We start from the raw sequence: 16,277 nt of genomic DNA, 5'->3' as shown, positions 1-16,277 counted from the left end.
TAGGGGATATTTCCACTCATTTTAAGGCCCTTTTATGGGGCCAGAGTGGCATAAAATTCACACTCATGCACTGTGCATTTGTTAAATGCCAACAGCTTGCTCAGTGCTGTAGAGGACACAAAGCGGATGTGGTCCATGCCCTAAGAAGCCAGCAGTCAGGGGCGCGGAGGGAATAAACAACAGACAACAGTTCAGGTGATGAGGATCTGGAATCCTGCAGCAGAGCATTAGGGGCTGTAATAAATAAATGATAGCACATCTTCGGTTGGTGGAGCTACAGGGACAGGTTTCAAGGAAGAAACATGGGAAGAGGGATCGTTAAAAGTCAAAGTCAGTCTCAAAAGCTCATAAATGATGTAAAGAAAGAAGGAACAATTTAAAAACCCTTCCAGTAGATTTAAGGCCATAAATGTCTCCTAATGAAGGGATCTACGGTTATTTGGGGATTTTTTTTCCCCTCTCCTTCAGCACAGCTGGACTTTGAAATGCTTCCGTAACACCCTTCAAAATAAAAGCGTTCTCTAATGCTTTTCTTCCTGCAGAACATTTGAAGAAATTCTCTACGTACTATTCAGAGCACTGCGAAGATCCAATGGCCCATGAAAGGAGCTGGCAGCCTCCGTTTCAAGAAATTCTTGAAAAGTTTTGGAAAGTGCATCAGAACCAGACCAGACAGATGTTGATTAGAGGCACACATGTGGCACTCAGTAAGCATATCCCTCTGATGCATATGTAGTTAGAGAGAGACAGCAAAAGCCCCACTACCAGACCGAAAGTTATACTCAGCTACAGTGTGTTCAGAGAGTGAGATTTCCAAGCTGTGAAAAGGGGACTATTCAGAGAGGAAGAAAAACCCAGAGCTATTTTTAATGGCATTTTCAATGTTTACTAGCAGGTTAAAAGTCATGAGCCAGGTTCAGTAAAGCTGCTCAGATCAGGATGGCTTATAGCACACGGGGACCTGTGGTTTCCATGGACTTTCCCTCCAGATTGAAAGTGCCACTGAAACTGGGTTCATTAGACAAAAGTTAGGTTCAGCTCTCAGCTGCTTGCAAGCTTTCAATAAAGCCGTCATTTGGATAATATTTGGACATCCCGGTTTATCACAGGCGGCGTAACATCATCCTGACAATTAATGCCACAGCTAGGTCAAAGCAGACACACACAGGTATGTTGTCTGCACACAATGAGCAAAACATACATTTCCAGTATGGAGGACTCTCTTTGTCATTTCCCATAACTTAACATTAGAAAAAATAAAGTTTCCAGAAGAGGGAGAGAGAACAGAAAGTATCTTTAATGCTGTAAGATCCCACATCACCTCACAACCCTGCCTCCATTGCAGCTGGACTTCTGACCTTTAAAGGCACAGTGTGGTACAGAAAACAGAACCATAAATACATGCACTTATTGTTAATATTACAGTAGTATCTCCAGCTAAGATTCTGGTCCCATTATGCTAGGTACTGTATGTACATATCATAAAAGACTGTTTTTGTAAATAATGTGATAGAATTTCACAATTTCCTAGTACGGCACGTGAAATCGGCTCAGTGGTATCCAGCTCTAACCAGATTTTGAACGGAAAATAAAGTAATAAAGACCAGAAAAAAAGGAATGCTATAGCTTATTAGGCTGAGGGGCGGCTGACTACGGACCTGAGCAAGCAAGATTTAAGCTAACTTGGGGTATGTTGGCTCAGGCTGCAATCACACCCAGTGGCTGCAGTCTAGACATACCCTTATGTGAGTGGACATTTGACACAACTACGTGGTAATGACTCCCTGAGTGTGCAGGGATAGGACCATCCTCTAGGGCTCCTGGAATCAGCATGCCACAGATTCCAGGTCACCAATATTACACACAGACCAAGAGAGAACATTCTATCACATGAAATCTATTAATCAGCCGTGGGTTATAGATACATCATCCACTTCCAAGGAGACCTTTGGAGCATTTGTCTACTATAAAGGGGACCTCCGTGTTGAAGAAGTGTGACACGATCACGACAAAATGCAAATCTACATGAAATTGAAAGCTTTTGTATTTTGGTACCAAGTCAAAAAAAAAAAAGGGGGGGGCTCATGTACTGGATTTGTCATATTTTTGTTTGGGGGGAGGGTGATTTGGAGAGGGGGTTGCTTGAAAATAGGTCCTTTTTTCAATTAAAATGAAAACGAGGCCATTCCCAAGTTAAAAATAATGGGAGCTCAGCACCTCTGAAAATCAGTCCCAAGGTAAAATATAATCCAGTTAAAATTCAGAATTAAACAGTGATGCAGTATTGCAGACCCCAGTAATATCACAATCCATAGTTTGGAATCCATGTAACACAAAATGACGAAGCATAGTTTTGGCAAGAAAAAGCAGAATAGTCCACAAGTGGCAAAGCCACAAGAAAGCAAACTGTGGTCTTTGCCTTCACGAAAGAGGACAGCAACGGCAGACCTATCCATGTAATGAAGTCATCCTGCAGGTATGTAGCAGACTCTCCTGGAATGCTGCCACTTCTGTAGCCCAGTGGGCTAGTTTGCCTTTATTTACTGCTTTGCATTATATTCTGATTTGCATTAGATTTAGCAGTAATGCAAGAAACCTACAGGCCTGTATCCTGTAAGACATTAGCTTCAGCAAGTTAGCATAAGGCTAAGACCTGTGACCCTGTGAACTTTGAACAGATAAACTTTGCACAGATAAACGGCCCAACCGAAAACCCCAAGTATTTGGGGAGTTTAAGGGGAAGTTCAGACCACAGATAAATAATTTAACTGCAGAAGTGTCCTGGCAACGAACTGACGTACATAACAGGTACATGAGATACATTTAAGGCTGGCCTGCTTACTTGCCTATATATCTTTTCTTATACGTTTCTTATGGGTTTGATTATTTGTTTTATTATAATAGGTTTATATTAGCGTATATTTTGGCTGTAACATAAGGTACCTGCAAACCACATCCTGTATGTTGAGCTAAGGCAAAGTTAGCATACATATGGTTTGGGACCTTTCACTAGATAAATGGTGATGAACTAAAGCATATGGTTCATATATGGCTGCAACCTTTAACATAAAGAATGCATTGAAGTAGGTTGGCATAGGGGCTTTCCTAAGTTCATACCCTTTTAAACTTAACAGGTACACCACCACTTGGAACTTGGAAAGAGCCAAAATAACCAGTTAGGACAGAAATAACAAATGTGATACCTAACCACAAAAGGGCCATGGTAACGAACAGACGTATACGATAATAAGTTAGGATCATTGATAAACTAACCTGTAGGAAAAAGACACTCCAACATCAGTAAGGTGAGGAAATACAAATAAGGAGAAGGGAAAAATCCCCTACTGAACATGCATCAAACATAGCGGCAACAGCATAATGTATTATAAAAGTTTAAGGGGGGTAGGAGAGAGAGATTTAGTCCTTGGGAGGTGCCACAATGATGGCCACTGATGAAGATGAGGAAGGTGATGGTGATGAGGAAGACGATGGCTAACGTTTCAGGCTGTTCTACAAGGGATGGTGTGAGTATATGGGTGTGCAGATGTACATGCTGTCGTATTTCTATCTATCTTCCTAAGTTGGGGTGTTTGTGACCGTGCTAAATATATTAATAAACTATATTTGTAAATATAAGAGAGTTCCTATAGTGTGTGTATTGCAACTGTGTACATCAGGGTTCCCAACTGTATAATAATTTAAATAATACTGGGCATGATCTTGGGGCAAGAATCTGGCAGCCCCCAAAGTGATAACTGAGGATTCTTAAGTAATCAATATAATTAATACATAATCTAAAGATCAGGCAACACTTCTAGGGTGGAACACAGCAGTTGTTTAACAGCACACAGCAACAGTGCTCAACTGAGATGGTGAACCTTTGTGGGGGGTGGAGATTTTGCAACACTTCTAAGACTACTTGTTAGGCTGTGCCTTCACATTTGCCAATCTTTTTCCCATGAAATTTATACCCATGTTTCACCTCCTGCCAGAAAGTGATCTCATTTAAAACCAAAACTTATGTTTCTTGGTAAAGAGAAGCCTGTGATGAGTACTATATTGGGGAAAAATAATCACTCCTCACCCCAAACTAGGCCAGGACCAGTGGATGCCTACAGCATATCAAGATAGAGAGGCGGGTCTATTGGCTAGGACACTGGGTTGTGACTCAAACTGGGTTTGATCTCTGGCTCAGCCACACCCTGCCTGGGTGACCATGGGTAAGACACTATCTACCTAATGCCTCTGTTCCCCATGTGGAGACAACAGAATTTTCTACCTCACAGGAGTGGCCTGAAGATAAAATCCATGAATGACTGTGAGGTGCCCAGATACTAGAGTGATGAGGGCCAGATAAATACCTAGGTAGACATACCACAGTGTATTTTTTAATTAGGATGTCCTCTCACCATCCCTGCTCCTTATTTCCCCACTGTCTCTTTGTATTTGGTTTTCACTCCACCTGGTCTCTGCTCCATTTTTTGCCCTATTTTTTCCAGTGGAGAGTTCCCTCCCTTTCTGCTCCCTTTTCCCCCAATCTGTGCCCTACTCTAATCACTGCTACATTCCAGATGGTTCAAGAATCAGGCAAAACACATTTTCCCACCCCTAGCACCCAGCCAGCAGGCGACTCTTGTCTCTGCATCCAAACGCTTGGTCATGGCAAAGACTCACTTCTCTCTGTCCAGCCCATCATAGTTCCCATTGTCTCGCGGGCAAACTACTCACATCTATCATCATCCTCCAACCCTCCGTTTTCCCAGACAGCAGGGGCTCGGGGCGAGCCAAGCCAGCATTGTTGATGCACACATCAACCCCTTGATGTAGAGTCTTGATTGCAGAGAACATAGATAGGATCTCCTCTTCATTGGACAGATCGCACTTATAGGGAATTAGGATGCCAGGGTATCCCGCACTCTGGCATTCTGCTGCCAATTTCTAGAGAAAGAAAAAAGGAAGGAAGAGAAAAGCAATCAGAATCCCTTTCCCTGGGAAAGGCTCAACTGATCAGCTGTGCACTTCATTTCTGCCAGCAAGTACTTTCGTTATTAGTTTGTATTACAGCAGCACCTAACAGCCCCAACCAAGATCAAAGCCCCACTGCGCTAGACCTGTATAAATGCATAGTACGGGACAGTCGCTGCCCCAAAGAACTTGCAGTCTAAATAGGAGAGACAGACAATGGGAACAGAAGCACAGACGGGGAAGTGACTCACTCAAGGTCACAGAGCCAGGAACAGAACCCAAATTCCAGCGTGGTACCCTATCCACTGGACCACGCTGCCTCTGCAGATAAGGCTGCCAGAATCTCCTGTTCTGATGACTAAAATTATGGTCCTTGACCCTTGATTTTAAAACATCTTCGCAGAAAGGGACTAAGGCTAGGTCTACACTACAAGCTACACTACTGTATCTATGCCACTGAGGCACAGTAGTGTAGACACTTGCTCTAGCGATGGAAGGGGGGTTTCAGTCACTGTAGTAAATCCACGTCCTCGAGAGGTAGTAGTTGGGAGAATTCATCCATCATCCCATCGACCAAGCCATGTCTAAATCGGGGATTAGTTTAGTTTAACTACATCTCTCCAAGATGTGATTTTTTCATACTCCTGAGCAATGTAGCTACATCAGCCTAAGTTTTAGGTGTAAACCAGGTCTCAGACTTGGCAAGAGGAGGCCTGATCTTATGTGTAGCATAGGCTGTCTTGCTAATTGCCTGTCACTTGCACATTACATTTGCTCATCCAGCTCCACAGAGCATATCCTCTTGGGTTGGATGCTATAAATGTCACAGACATAACCACTCAAAACTGAATTCCCCTTGGTTTGCATTTGTAAGGCCAGATCCTTAGCTGGCGTAAATCAGCATCATTCCACTGAAGTGAATGGAGTTACATTGATTTACACTAGCTGACAATCTGGCCCCATGCTGTCTAATGTGTGTGCTGGATTGTAGTATTTTACAGTAAGAAGATCACCTCTGCACCTGGCAGATTTTTTAAATATCAGACATTTCCAAGAAGCTTGAAGAAATTGAACCAGGGCACAGCATGGACTGTGTTCTCAGAACCATTAAAGGATTTATATAAAGTTCAGTCTTGGCCCTTATGACTCTTCACTGGACAAGACAATTATCCTTCACTGAAGTCATTTTTTAAACACTTAAATGTGTTTATTATTCAGATCACTTAATTCAGCCGCCTTGCATGGTGCACATAATTGTCAACCTCTACATTTATAATAAAGAACAACAAAAAGCAAAATTTGTCCACTGAGCCGCTGGGCAGTAACTCAAACAAAACATATGCTCTTATCAAATAATCCCCCCAAAAACACCCAAAGGAGAGAAAGCCTTGTAAAACAGATAGCTTTGCCTTCTGTCCTGAAGATGGTCAGCAAATTTAGGGCCCGATCCAGTACTGTAAACCATGGGAGCCTTTCCATTTACTTCAATGGGAACTGGATCAGGCCTGGGGAGGAATGAATTCAAGTCAAAGGTCCTCCAAACACACCAATCCTGCACTGTTAGCTTCAGCTTTCCATTGATTTCAATAGGACTTAAGTATGTACTTAAAGTTAAGCACATGTTTAGGTCTTAGCTGCATCAGGGACTTGGTTTAAGCTGACTGGCTTCCATACAAGTACTTTTCAGCGCCATCCGCACTACAGCGTATGCACCATGAAACACTGATTTAGATCCACCGAGGGTCTGAGGTCTTGGCACACCCCAAAATGTACAGTAACAGAGTCCACGCCTGGAGGTGACTTGCTGTTGATTTAAGTTTCATTCATGTGGTTTAACTAGCCAAAATAAATTACAAAGCACCAGCTCTTGAAGGAATCTTCCTAAAGGGCACTTAGGTTTGGGAGGACTGGCCTGTCTGCTGCCCACAAGGAAGCGATCGAGGTAAAGGTCTAAGGATCAGATCCAGCAGCCACTGACGTCAATGGAAAGACTCCCCTGGATGTGAGCGGGCACTGGATGAGGCATTAGCATTGCTGTGCAAGAATGATTCCCAGGCTAGTGATCCAGCCCTGATCATCCAAGGTGACTTACTGTGACAGACGTAAAAGGTACCATCTATAATAATATATATTAGTAGTATTAATAATGATACAAATAATTAAATCGGTCAATTATTATTAAATAATTAATAATAATAAATATTACCCTTCCCTTACCAAGTGATATATTCAAAGGGGTTAGCTCTACAAAATGGACTAAAACGTATCATTAATGCTTTTAGGTCATTCTGACCTCCTGTATATCAGAGGCCACTAAACCACCCATACTCAACCCAACAACCAGAGTTAGACCAAAGTACTGTATTACGGCCTTCGGTGACTAAACTATTGTACACCCAACCTCGCTCTTCCCAGTTGAACTGAGGCGTTTGTTTTATAAACCAGTCTTTGCAGTAACAAGTAATTTAAACAACAACTAAAAGGCAAGCAAAAACCATGCCTGGCTTCTGGTGAGTCCTGTAGAGGACAGGGTCTGAGTGAAATTCACTCTCAAAAATACAGACGCAGAGCTTTGTTAATGCAAGCAGCAGGAGCGGTTGAGTGATTTAAATTGAGCTCTCCGCAACAATCAGTTTGTCAAAGAAGCATCAGTGGAACATCGACATTAAAAGAACTAGCTCATTTTTAAAAGACACGGGGTGAAATAAATTCTGCCCCACCGAAGGCAATGGCAAAGCTCCCATTGATTTCAATGAAACCAGGATCCCCCACCGTGTGTACATTTTGGGAACTAGTTACCTTGACATTGTCTTTTAAAATTAATATATAAGACAGAGTGAAAGCGTACCAGAGTTCACACATTGCCTTCTTGGAATATAAATACTCAGTTGGAATGTTAAATAACAACATATAGCATATAAAGAGTTCCTTTCTTTGGGGGGAAAAAATTAAAAACCAAATCAGTAAATGAAACTGGATTCTCTTAACTGTTCCCCTTCCTTTTCCATAAAATATGAGGGTTACAGCTGGTTCACATTTTTCAAAATTCACCTTTTTGATTACATTTTCCATTGAAATATCTATTTTTGCCCAAGAGGGTTGGGCGGGGAGAGAAATCACAACAAAATGTGATTCTCTCTCCCCTACTCATTTTCTGATTAGCTCCAGTCAGAATTTTAAAATATTAGCAACTGCTTCAGGGGTGTTTTGGAGGGGTTTTTTTTTGGGGCGGGGGGCTCAGTCAGGGAGGGGGAGTCAGAAAACCTCTGTTTTGTTCCCAGTTACTGCATTCGTTTGTGTATCACAGCCACATTTTCAAAAGTTACTGTTTCATGTACTTCCACCTTTAGAGGCTGATCTTCTCCTTTGAACCTAATTTTCAGAGGCACTCGGCTCCCACTGACTTCAATTGGAGGTTTGCACTCTCAGAGCTCTTAAAATTCAGGAAGTTTGGGACTCCATCAAAGTCAACAGAGCTATCCTGATCTACACCAGCTGAGAATCCAGCTCAAAGAATCTCAGAGGTGGGTACCTAAAATCAGCGGCTACTTTTGAACATTTTGACCTGAACGTATCCCACTGGCAACACTAAAGCGCTTTAATGTGGCTTGTGTGGTTGTGGCAGAGAGCTCTCCCAGCGCTCGAAAAAAAACCACTTCCACCAGGGGCGCAGCTCCCAGCACGGGTGCACTCTTTACACTGGCACTTTACAGCGCTGAGACTTGCTGCACTCGGGGGTGTTTTTTCACACCCCTCAGTGAGAAAGTTGCAGCACTGTAAATTGCCAGTGTAGACAAGCCTAATTCTGACTTGCCTCACAGGCATATTGTGAGGCTTTATTCATTCATGTTTGTGAAGAACTTTGAGATCTTGGGTGGGAAAGAGCTACTGTATTCCAGGTTTGGACAGGTTTCAGAGTAACAGCCGAGTTAGTCTGTATTCGCAAAAAGAAAAGGAGTACTTGTGGCACCTTCGAGACTAACCAATTTATTTGAGCATGAGCTTTCGTGAGCTACAGCTCACTTCATCGGATGCATACCGTGGAAACTGCATCAGACTTTATATATGCACAGAGAATATGAAACAATACCTCCTCCCACCCCACTGTCCTGCTGGTAATAGCTTATCTAAAGTGATCATCAAGTTGGGCCATTTCCAGCACAAATCCAGGTTTTCTCACCCTCCACTCATTATCATGGTATCTGAGCTGGAGACCATGTAAAATAATATTCATAAAGCTTTCAATGTACACACACGGCACCTCCAAATAGGGCCTTGTGTCACTATAAACGATATACATAAGAAACAAGAATGGTTAAAACCTCTAAAAAGTAAGAATATAAAAGCCAGATGGAAGGGTGGGGGGATTGAATACATAAAACAAGAGTCATTTAAAAGACAAAGCACTTGAGAAGGAAAGACAATCTCACATCCTGCAGGCTACTGCAGTGAAGCAAAAGGTTGCCTGCTGACCTGTGGGGAGGTGGTGAGACCTCAGATAGGTTGGGGGAGGGACTTAAGTCACAAGCAGATCAGCACTGTTTGTGCCAAAGCAAGGAACGTGATCCTTCGGGAATCATTCACTCAGCACTGGTGCAAATGATGAGACAAGGCGTAAGTCAACCAAGACTCAAACCCTGCCCCAGATAAAAGAGAAAAAAAAATCAAGCTGTAAATATGCAAAGAATAGTACAGAGTGATACAAAAGTCTGTACCACGAGTAAGAGTCTGTAAGGTGATGTCCTTTCAAATTAACCTCTCTCTGATATTTTTTCCATATCCTTGTCCTTTATTTCCTTGAAATTTAGCTGGTCACCTTGGGCCTGATTCTCAGTTATGCGAAGGCCCTTTTATGCTACACTGGCAGCATAAAAGAGCGATGGGACTAAGAGTGGATGCAAGTGTAATTCAGGGTTAAAGTAGTTCTCAGAGCTTCCAAACAAGAGGAAAAGGAGTACTAGTGGCACCTTAGAGACTAACCAATTTATTTGAGCATGAGCTTTCGTGAGCTACAGCTCACTTCCGATGAGCTGCTACTCTGGCTGCTACTCTGAATCCAAACAAGAGGTAATTTACACCACCTTTAACACCCCTTTTACATGGCTAGAGTGATGCAAAGCAGTGTTAAGCCTGGTTGACACTGAAAATGTCCATCAGCAACATTTCTCGGGGTGTGAAAAATCCACAGCCCCGAGAGATGTCGCTGTCTCTGTCTCTAACCCTTGTTGTAGACAGCACCAGGTCGATGGAAGAATTCCTCCATCAACCTAGCTACCGCCTCTCTGGAAAGTGGATTAACTACACCGACAGGAGAACCCCTCCCAGCATTGCTGTGTGTGTCTACACTGAAGAGCTACAGCGACACAGCTGCAGCGCTGAATGTGTGCTGCTGTAGCATTTTACGTGTCTACACAGTGTAAATGAGAATTGGTCCCTACATCCCCAAGTGACATTAGCAAAAGGAAGACGTCTTTGTGTTTTGTTTCTCCCCAGACACACCTCTTCTATTGAATCCCACAGGAATAACGGCGCTGAACTGAATGCAGTAAGGGTTTCAGGCTTTGGGCCTAGGGCTTGACTTCACTGCTAAAAAAAGACGCATTTTTTATCTCAGGGTAACTAACATGCAAGAACCATCCTGAATTAAAAATACAGGAAAGACCAGGCACTTAAGTTTTATATGAGGTAAACTGGGTAAAGTCTAAACTTCACGTGGAGTTATAGTGCTGACCTCGCCTAATTTACCTTGAGGTGAAGCAAAAATGCCAGGCTTTCACCATGTTTTTACCATATTAGTTACCCTGAGGTAAAAAACACACACACACCTTTTCAGCAATGAAGACAAGGCCTGATTATGATCTCACCTACACCATTGCAAACCAGGAATAATTCCACTAAATTAATGGCATTACCAGATTAAAAACAGTGTAAACAAGAGATGACAGCACCTAGTATATTGACAGCCTGGTCCATGACTGGGACTTCTTGGCACTACAGTCATAAAAATAATGTTTTATTTACTACTAATAATCAGGAGCTGTGGGCCCAGTTCACGATTTCCTGCATCGTATACAATCACACCACGCTAAAATGGTTTAAAGTGCTACCATTATCATCTGGTAGCCTTTTGTCCCCATTTTGCATTAATGTAAATAACTAAAGGTGCAGGGAAATTGTTCCCTAAACTACAAACCAACTTCCCTAATACTGGCCTGAGCGTTACCCCCACTGACTTGTCTGGAGCTCCTCCTGGTTTACACCAGTGTAACTGCAATCACACAGTCATACCTTTAAATAGCAACTAAATCCCAGCAAAAGCGCCTTGTTACAAGTCACTGTCAGTTTGCACAATGTAATTTTATATTCAATTTTGTTGAATATTTGCCCTTAAAAAACAAAAAAAGGGACATGTATACCATGCTCAGAGGGCACTGGGATTCATTACATATAGTAAACAACAAACTCTACATTGTGAAAAGCATAATGATCCGGTATCAAAAACCTGGCAAGTGAGAACAGGGTGAAATTCTTTTCCTTCACAAGAAGCCTAAGAAAAGGTCTTTGTGCAGGTGAGGCTTAGGGCTCATTGTATCTGAACAGAAAGATGAAGATTATTGGATACATTTTTTTCCACAGTTCTATTGTACTTGGGTTTGTTTGTCCTGTTTTCCCCCTGAATTTAAGAGGCAAAACTCATAAAGCAGCATTACATTACGGGAACCAAAGGGAATTTGTATGTACGTGCTTTCTAATGTGTATGCTTCCAACATAAATATGGCTCAATTTATTCTTTATTTGTGCCGCTTTAAGGGCCTGATTCTCCTCTCACAGCAGTGTAAGTCATTTGAAGTCAATGGTATTACACTGGTGTAAGTCAGAGGGGAATCAGGCCCAGAGTTTATTAGGTTTTTTTTTTTTTTTTTAATCCTGCCTGCATGCAGAGAGGAATAGAATCTTCACACACATTCACAGGGGATATTAACATTGGTACTGTATTTTGTTTCCTTGCTTAGTTTTCATCTTTTATTGCAGGAGCTTGAATAGCTTTCCAGTGCATCACCTACACACTGTAATGCATTTGTTCTATGCATTCGCACCCTGGAAGCCACATCCTGGTCTCTGCTTCCACTGCTTTAAAATTGCCCTAGTTTAGAGCAACATTGAGGCTCCTCAAACTTGCACACAGGGCAAAAGCCATGTCCAAACAGCCCCTGGGATCAGAAGGGGGCATGAAAGCAATAGACTTTTGCTTCCCTGTATCAGGTTTTGCATCAAGAACAATACAATGATCTAAACAATACAATGATCTAGCTCCATGTGGCTTATCTATCCTATGTTTTTGTATCCATTCGCCTGGGAGGTTGTGACCTAATCTGAGCAAACCCTTAATCATCTCCATGAGAATTTTTAAAGGCAAAAATCAGGTCATTTGAGAGGGAAAAAATGTAAATGATCATATTAAAAAAAATATTTACACAGACAAGATTCTGAATCTGGATGTGAAAGTCTTTTTAACACTATTTAACTGCATACACATGTTCTATACTTGTACAGCACCCCGCACAAGAGGGGTCTCGTTACAAGATCGGAGCCACTAATAAAGAGAATAAATAATGTCACAGCATGGAGGGTGACAAGCTGTAGGCTTAACACACACAAGTGTGGATAAAGGACACAGCAATTGCATGCATTACCGTTGCTAATTAATCATGATCGGCGATTATTATAAGCATCCAGCTCTTTTATCAAACTAAATGATACAAAGCTAATGAAATGAGAGGTTCTGCGGCTCTCTGTGTGTGTTAATCATTCAACAGCCACAGCCCAAAATTCTCCAGAGGATCCCCTCTCACCCCTTCCAAAGGGCCCTGATGCTAATGAGAAACAGCATCTCATCGCTGATATGTCACATTAGAGACAGTGACAGCTTCCAGTATGAGGCGATAGTCACATGATGTCTGGCTGCTGGGGAGAGATGGACTCTGGCTACAAACATCCACCAAATCACTTGCAAACTCTGTAGCCTGCAGCCGTTTCACCAATGTGACATTTCAGCGGGTGAAATAAAATGTACATGGCATTAAAGGGAGCTTTCTTTTCCTTTATAGCCCTTCTCTCTGTATCCAAAGTGACTGGCCTATGCGTTTGCAGGACAGTGGGGACACAACAGTGCATGACTATGTGACATACCACGTATCATAAGTAGTTTCCTCCACAGGAGACTGATTTGTGTTGCATCCTGACAATGCAAACAGATAACATGTTGCCTCTGCAAAAATTCAATCAGTAAATGGCCCACAGCCACACCAACTTGTGCTGTGATCTGACCTGCTCTCGTGATCTATGCAGCCTTGTGCAGGGTCAGTGCTTGAACAGGAGGCATTCAAGGAGCATCTTGAGAGGGTGTGGTCAAGGATTTCAGAGATGGCACCATTCCCTCCATGTCCAGGGTGAATAACTGTGGTAGTGTGGCTCTAGGATTTCAGAGCACGTGCTGATTTTTGGATGAGATGTAAAACTAAGGCGTTAGCTGCTTGCAGCGTTTTCCTCATGGGCCATCTCCAGACCGACTGAAATCAGTGGAGTCCTTCCATTGACTTCCATGGCTGTTGAATTAGGCCCCATCCGGGTAAGGTGCTAATCCAAGCTGGAACCTGAGTGGCCAACAAGGCTGCCTATCTAAATTCCAACTACATTTCTACGGGATACAGTGGCACAGATTGCGTTGTCTTACAGAAACACCAGTGAGATGAGGCTTGGAAGCTGAAAACCCTGCAAGGATACCCTCCATGTTTTCCCCAAAAGCGTCCCAGTAAATGGACAGCAGCTTTGCCCCTGCAGCTCCTCTGCATCCCAGTTCCCACTTAGGACAGAGGTTCAGTATAACAAGAGTGATAAACCAATGCATTAAAGGTATCTCCTGTCTGGGGGACGCTAACAAGCCTGGCAGGCAACTTTCACTGCTTATTAACAGAGTTATTTTTTTGTCAGCTATCACAGAGGTGAACTTCAAACAAAACCTCCAGGTCCAAATGCTATGAAATTTGGGGTTGGTCAGAATTGAAACCAAGACCCAGATCTGAATTTTGCAGCTGGTCCATATCAATATAATGAGCCAAAGCCCACAGATCTAAATACCCTGGTTAAAATCCTGGCCCTAATGAAGTCACTGGAAGCTTTGCCATTGACTTCACTGGCAATTTCACTCCCTGAACTTTCAGAGTGTTTGAGATCTGACTCCAGAGCCAAATTTTGCAGCTCAGGCACTTCTCAAAGGGTTTTCCTTTTCATCAGTCCATGACTAAGAATGAAGGAAACAGATTCTCTTAACCCTGTTGCACATAGGAAAGCTAAACTATGCAGGTTCCAAGGACGTAAGCAGCTACAATGCACCCTGAATCTGCTGTTGTAAGGGCAGTGGGAATTCTGCTTTCAGAATGCTTTGTTCCACTTGTACAATTACCCAGGGAGGTAGAGAGCATCTGTCAGAGTCACCAAGGGGGCACAAGAAAAATGATCATCTTCTAAATAAACATTAGAGACAGAGAAAAAACAAATGTTATGGCGCACAAGGAAAATGGGGGGGAAAGTACACTGTGAAATCTTCTCTACATGTCACAAGATTTGCAGAGAGAAATGGGAGGAAGTGCAGTGTGAACTGATGTGTGATTGCAGTGTATTTACAAATAATACGGGACCTGTTAACCACAAAACCAAAGCGTGAGCATTGGCTCCTCTCCAGCTTGCCTCTGATGCGACAGATTCCTCAATGCAATGTGCGAACAAGAGAGAGAGAACTTTGAAATATACGGCCCCCTACAGCTTTGCAAGAATCAACATTCTGTTCATCTGCCAGCAGAAATTAGGACAGCAACATAACTCAGAACTGTGCAACTCATTCACTCCTCTGGCTTTCGTGGATATGAGGAGAGACAGCAACATGGTCAAAGAGGCCAGAAAATCCTAACAAGAAAATTTCTCCCTAGCAGAACTTAATGAATTCTGCATCCTAAAAGTGTGACCTGGGAGGCACAACTGGGGATCAGGGTTCTGACTCCAGCTCTCCTGATCACTTGCTGTGTGGCCTTAGGCAAGTCACAACCTCCAATGAGTCTCCACTGGGATGAGGAGACTCACAGGCTGAGATTGGGTTTGAGTGCCCAATTCTCATTTATTTTAATTGGAGTTGGACATCCAAATCTCTTAGGCGACTTTGCAAATCTCAGCCTTAATGTCTAAGGGTCTAATCCAAAACCCATTGTCTTCAATGGGCACTAGATCAGGTCCTAAAACACTTCAAATTACTTAAATGAAGGCGCTATACTAACGCAAACTGTGATTACTATTATTACTAGCATTACAGAACAAAAGGGGGGGCACTTGCTGAGTTCAGCCTAAATGACGGGGAAATCGATACATTTGAATAGCATCATTCTGTCTGTCGGGCTCTGCTTGTTCTGAGCTAGCCAATATTTCTGTAGAACACAGCATAAAATTGCCCCTCTGATTGAACGATAGCCCTCCGCCCCCTTATTGTGCGTGGTTTCATTTGGCCATCTATGTGATTTTGCTGATAGGCCACTGTGTGCTGATAAGGTTTGAAGGAAGATGTGTGTTTAAAAAGAGGGGAAAAGACTGTAGCATACACTTAAAGAAACATTTTTAAAAGGCCAGCAGCAGTTAGGCAAATTAAAAGAAGCATCCAGAGCTGCTGGGAGGTGTTCAGATTTTAAAATTTAATCAAAGCTAATGTTAAAATTATATAATACACAGGTTAAGGAAGGAGTGTCTGTAGATCTGGGTATAGGGCTTAGATAATTCAAAATTACAAAGTTGGTTTTAAAAGTCATAAATTACATACAAAACAATCTGCAATAACCCAAATTTAGATTAAAATTTAATATAGCATCCAAGTTATACAGAGAGTTGGTTTTAGAAAGCAAATACAGCAATGACCGTATGAGACTCTAGACGGACACAGCTGATAAGATGGAAGGGGCCATTCATCCCTTTTGATCGTAGCTTTACATCAAGACGTCAGCTTTCATGATTATTTCAGTGGTTGAGAGAGACATAATGCCCAAGTTCAGAGATCTTCCCAGCCAGAAAACAATCTTGCAGCCTGGATGCCAATACCTCAAAAGGGAGAGCTTATCACGCCATATTTGCCTGTTACAAAGTATCACAGCGGAAGAGTCTCCACAGCATTGGCGGTCACATTCTTTGCTCCCATAAGCCTGTCCATGGCCATGTACTTTCTGTACTTGGGATAAGATCTTAATTTGCTCCCAAATGCAATCACTGTATCTTGG

At 42.5% G+C, this 16,277-nt stretch overlaps 1 protein-coding gene across 1 annotated transcript in view; it reads right to left on the bottom strand.

Moving 5' to 3' along the window:
* Positions 1 to 16,277, bottom strand: part of DHRS11 (dehydrogenase/reductase 11) — a 66,425-nt gene that overhangs the window by 14,920 nt on the left and 35,228 nt on the right. Inside the window, exon 2 of the mRNA XM_073315525.1 lies at positions 4,729 to 4,938. Within this exon, the coding sequence (XP_073171626.1) occupies positions 4,729 to 4,938 (210 nt within the window). The remainder of the gene's footprint in view (positions 1 to 4,728; positions 4,939 to 16,277) is intronic.

The sequence above is a fragment of the Lepidochelys kempii genome, chromosome 17, assembly GCF_965140265.1.
Source record: "Lepidochelys kempii isolate rLepKem1 chromosome 17, rLepKem1.hap2, whole genome shotgun sequence".
NCBI lineage: Eukaryota > Metazoa > Chordata > Testudines > Cheloniidae > Lepidochelys > Lepidochelys kempii.
The sequence above is the reverse complement of the archived record's forward strand: the minus strand, read 5'-3'. Positions and strand labels throughout refer to the sequence as shown.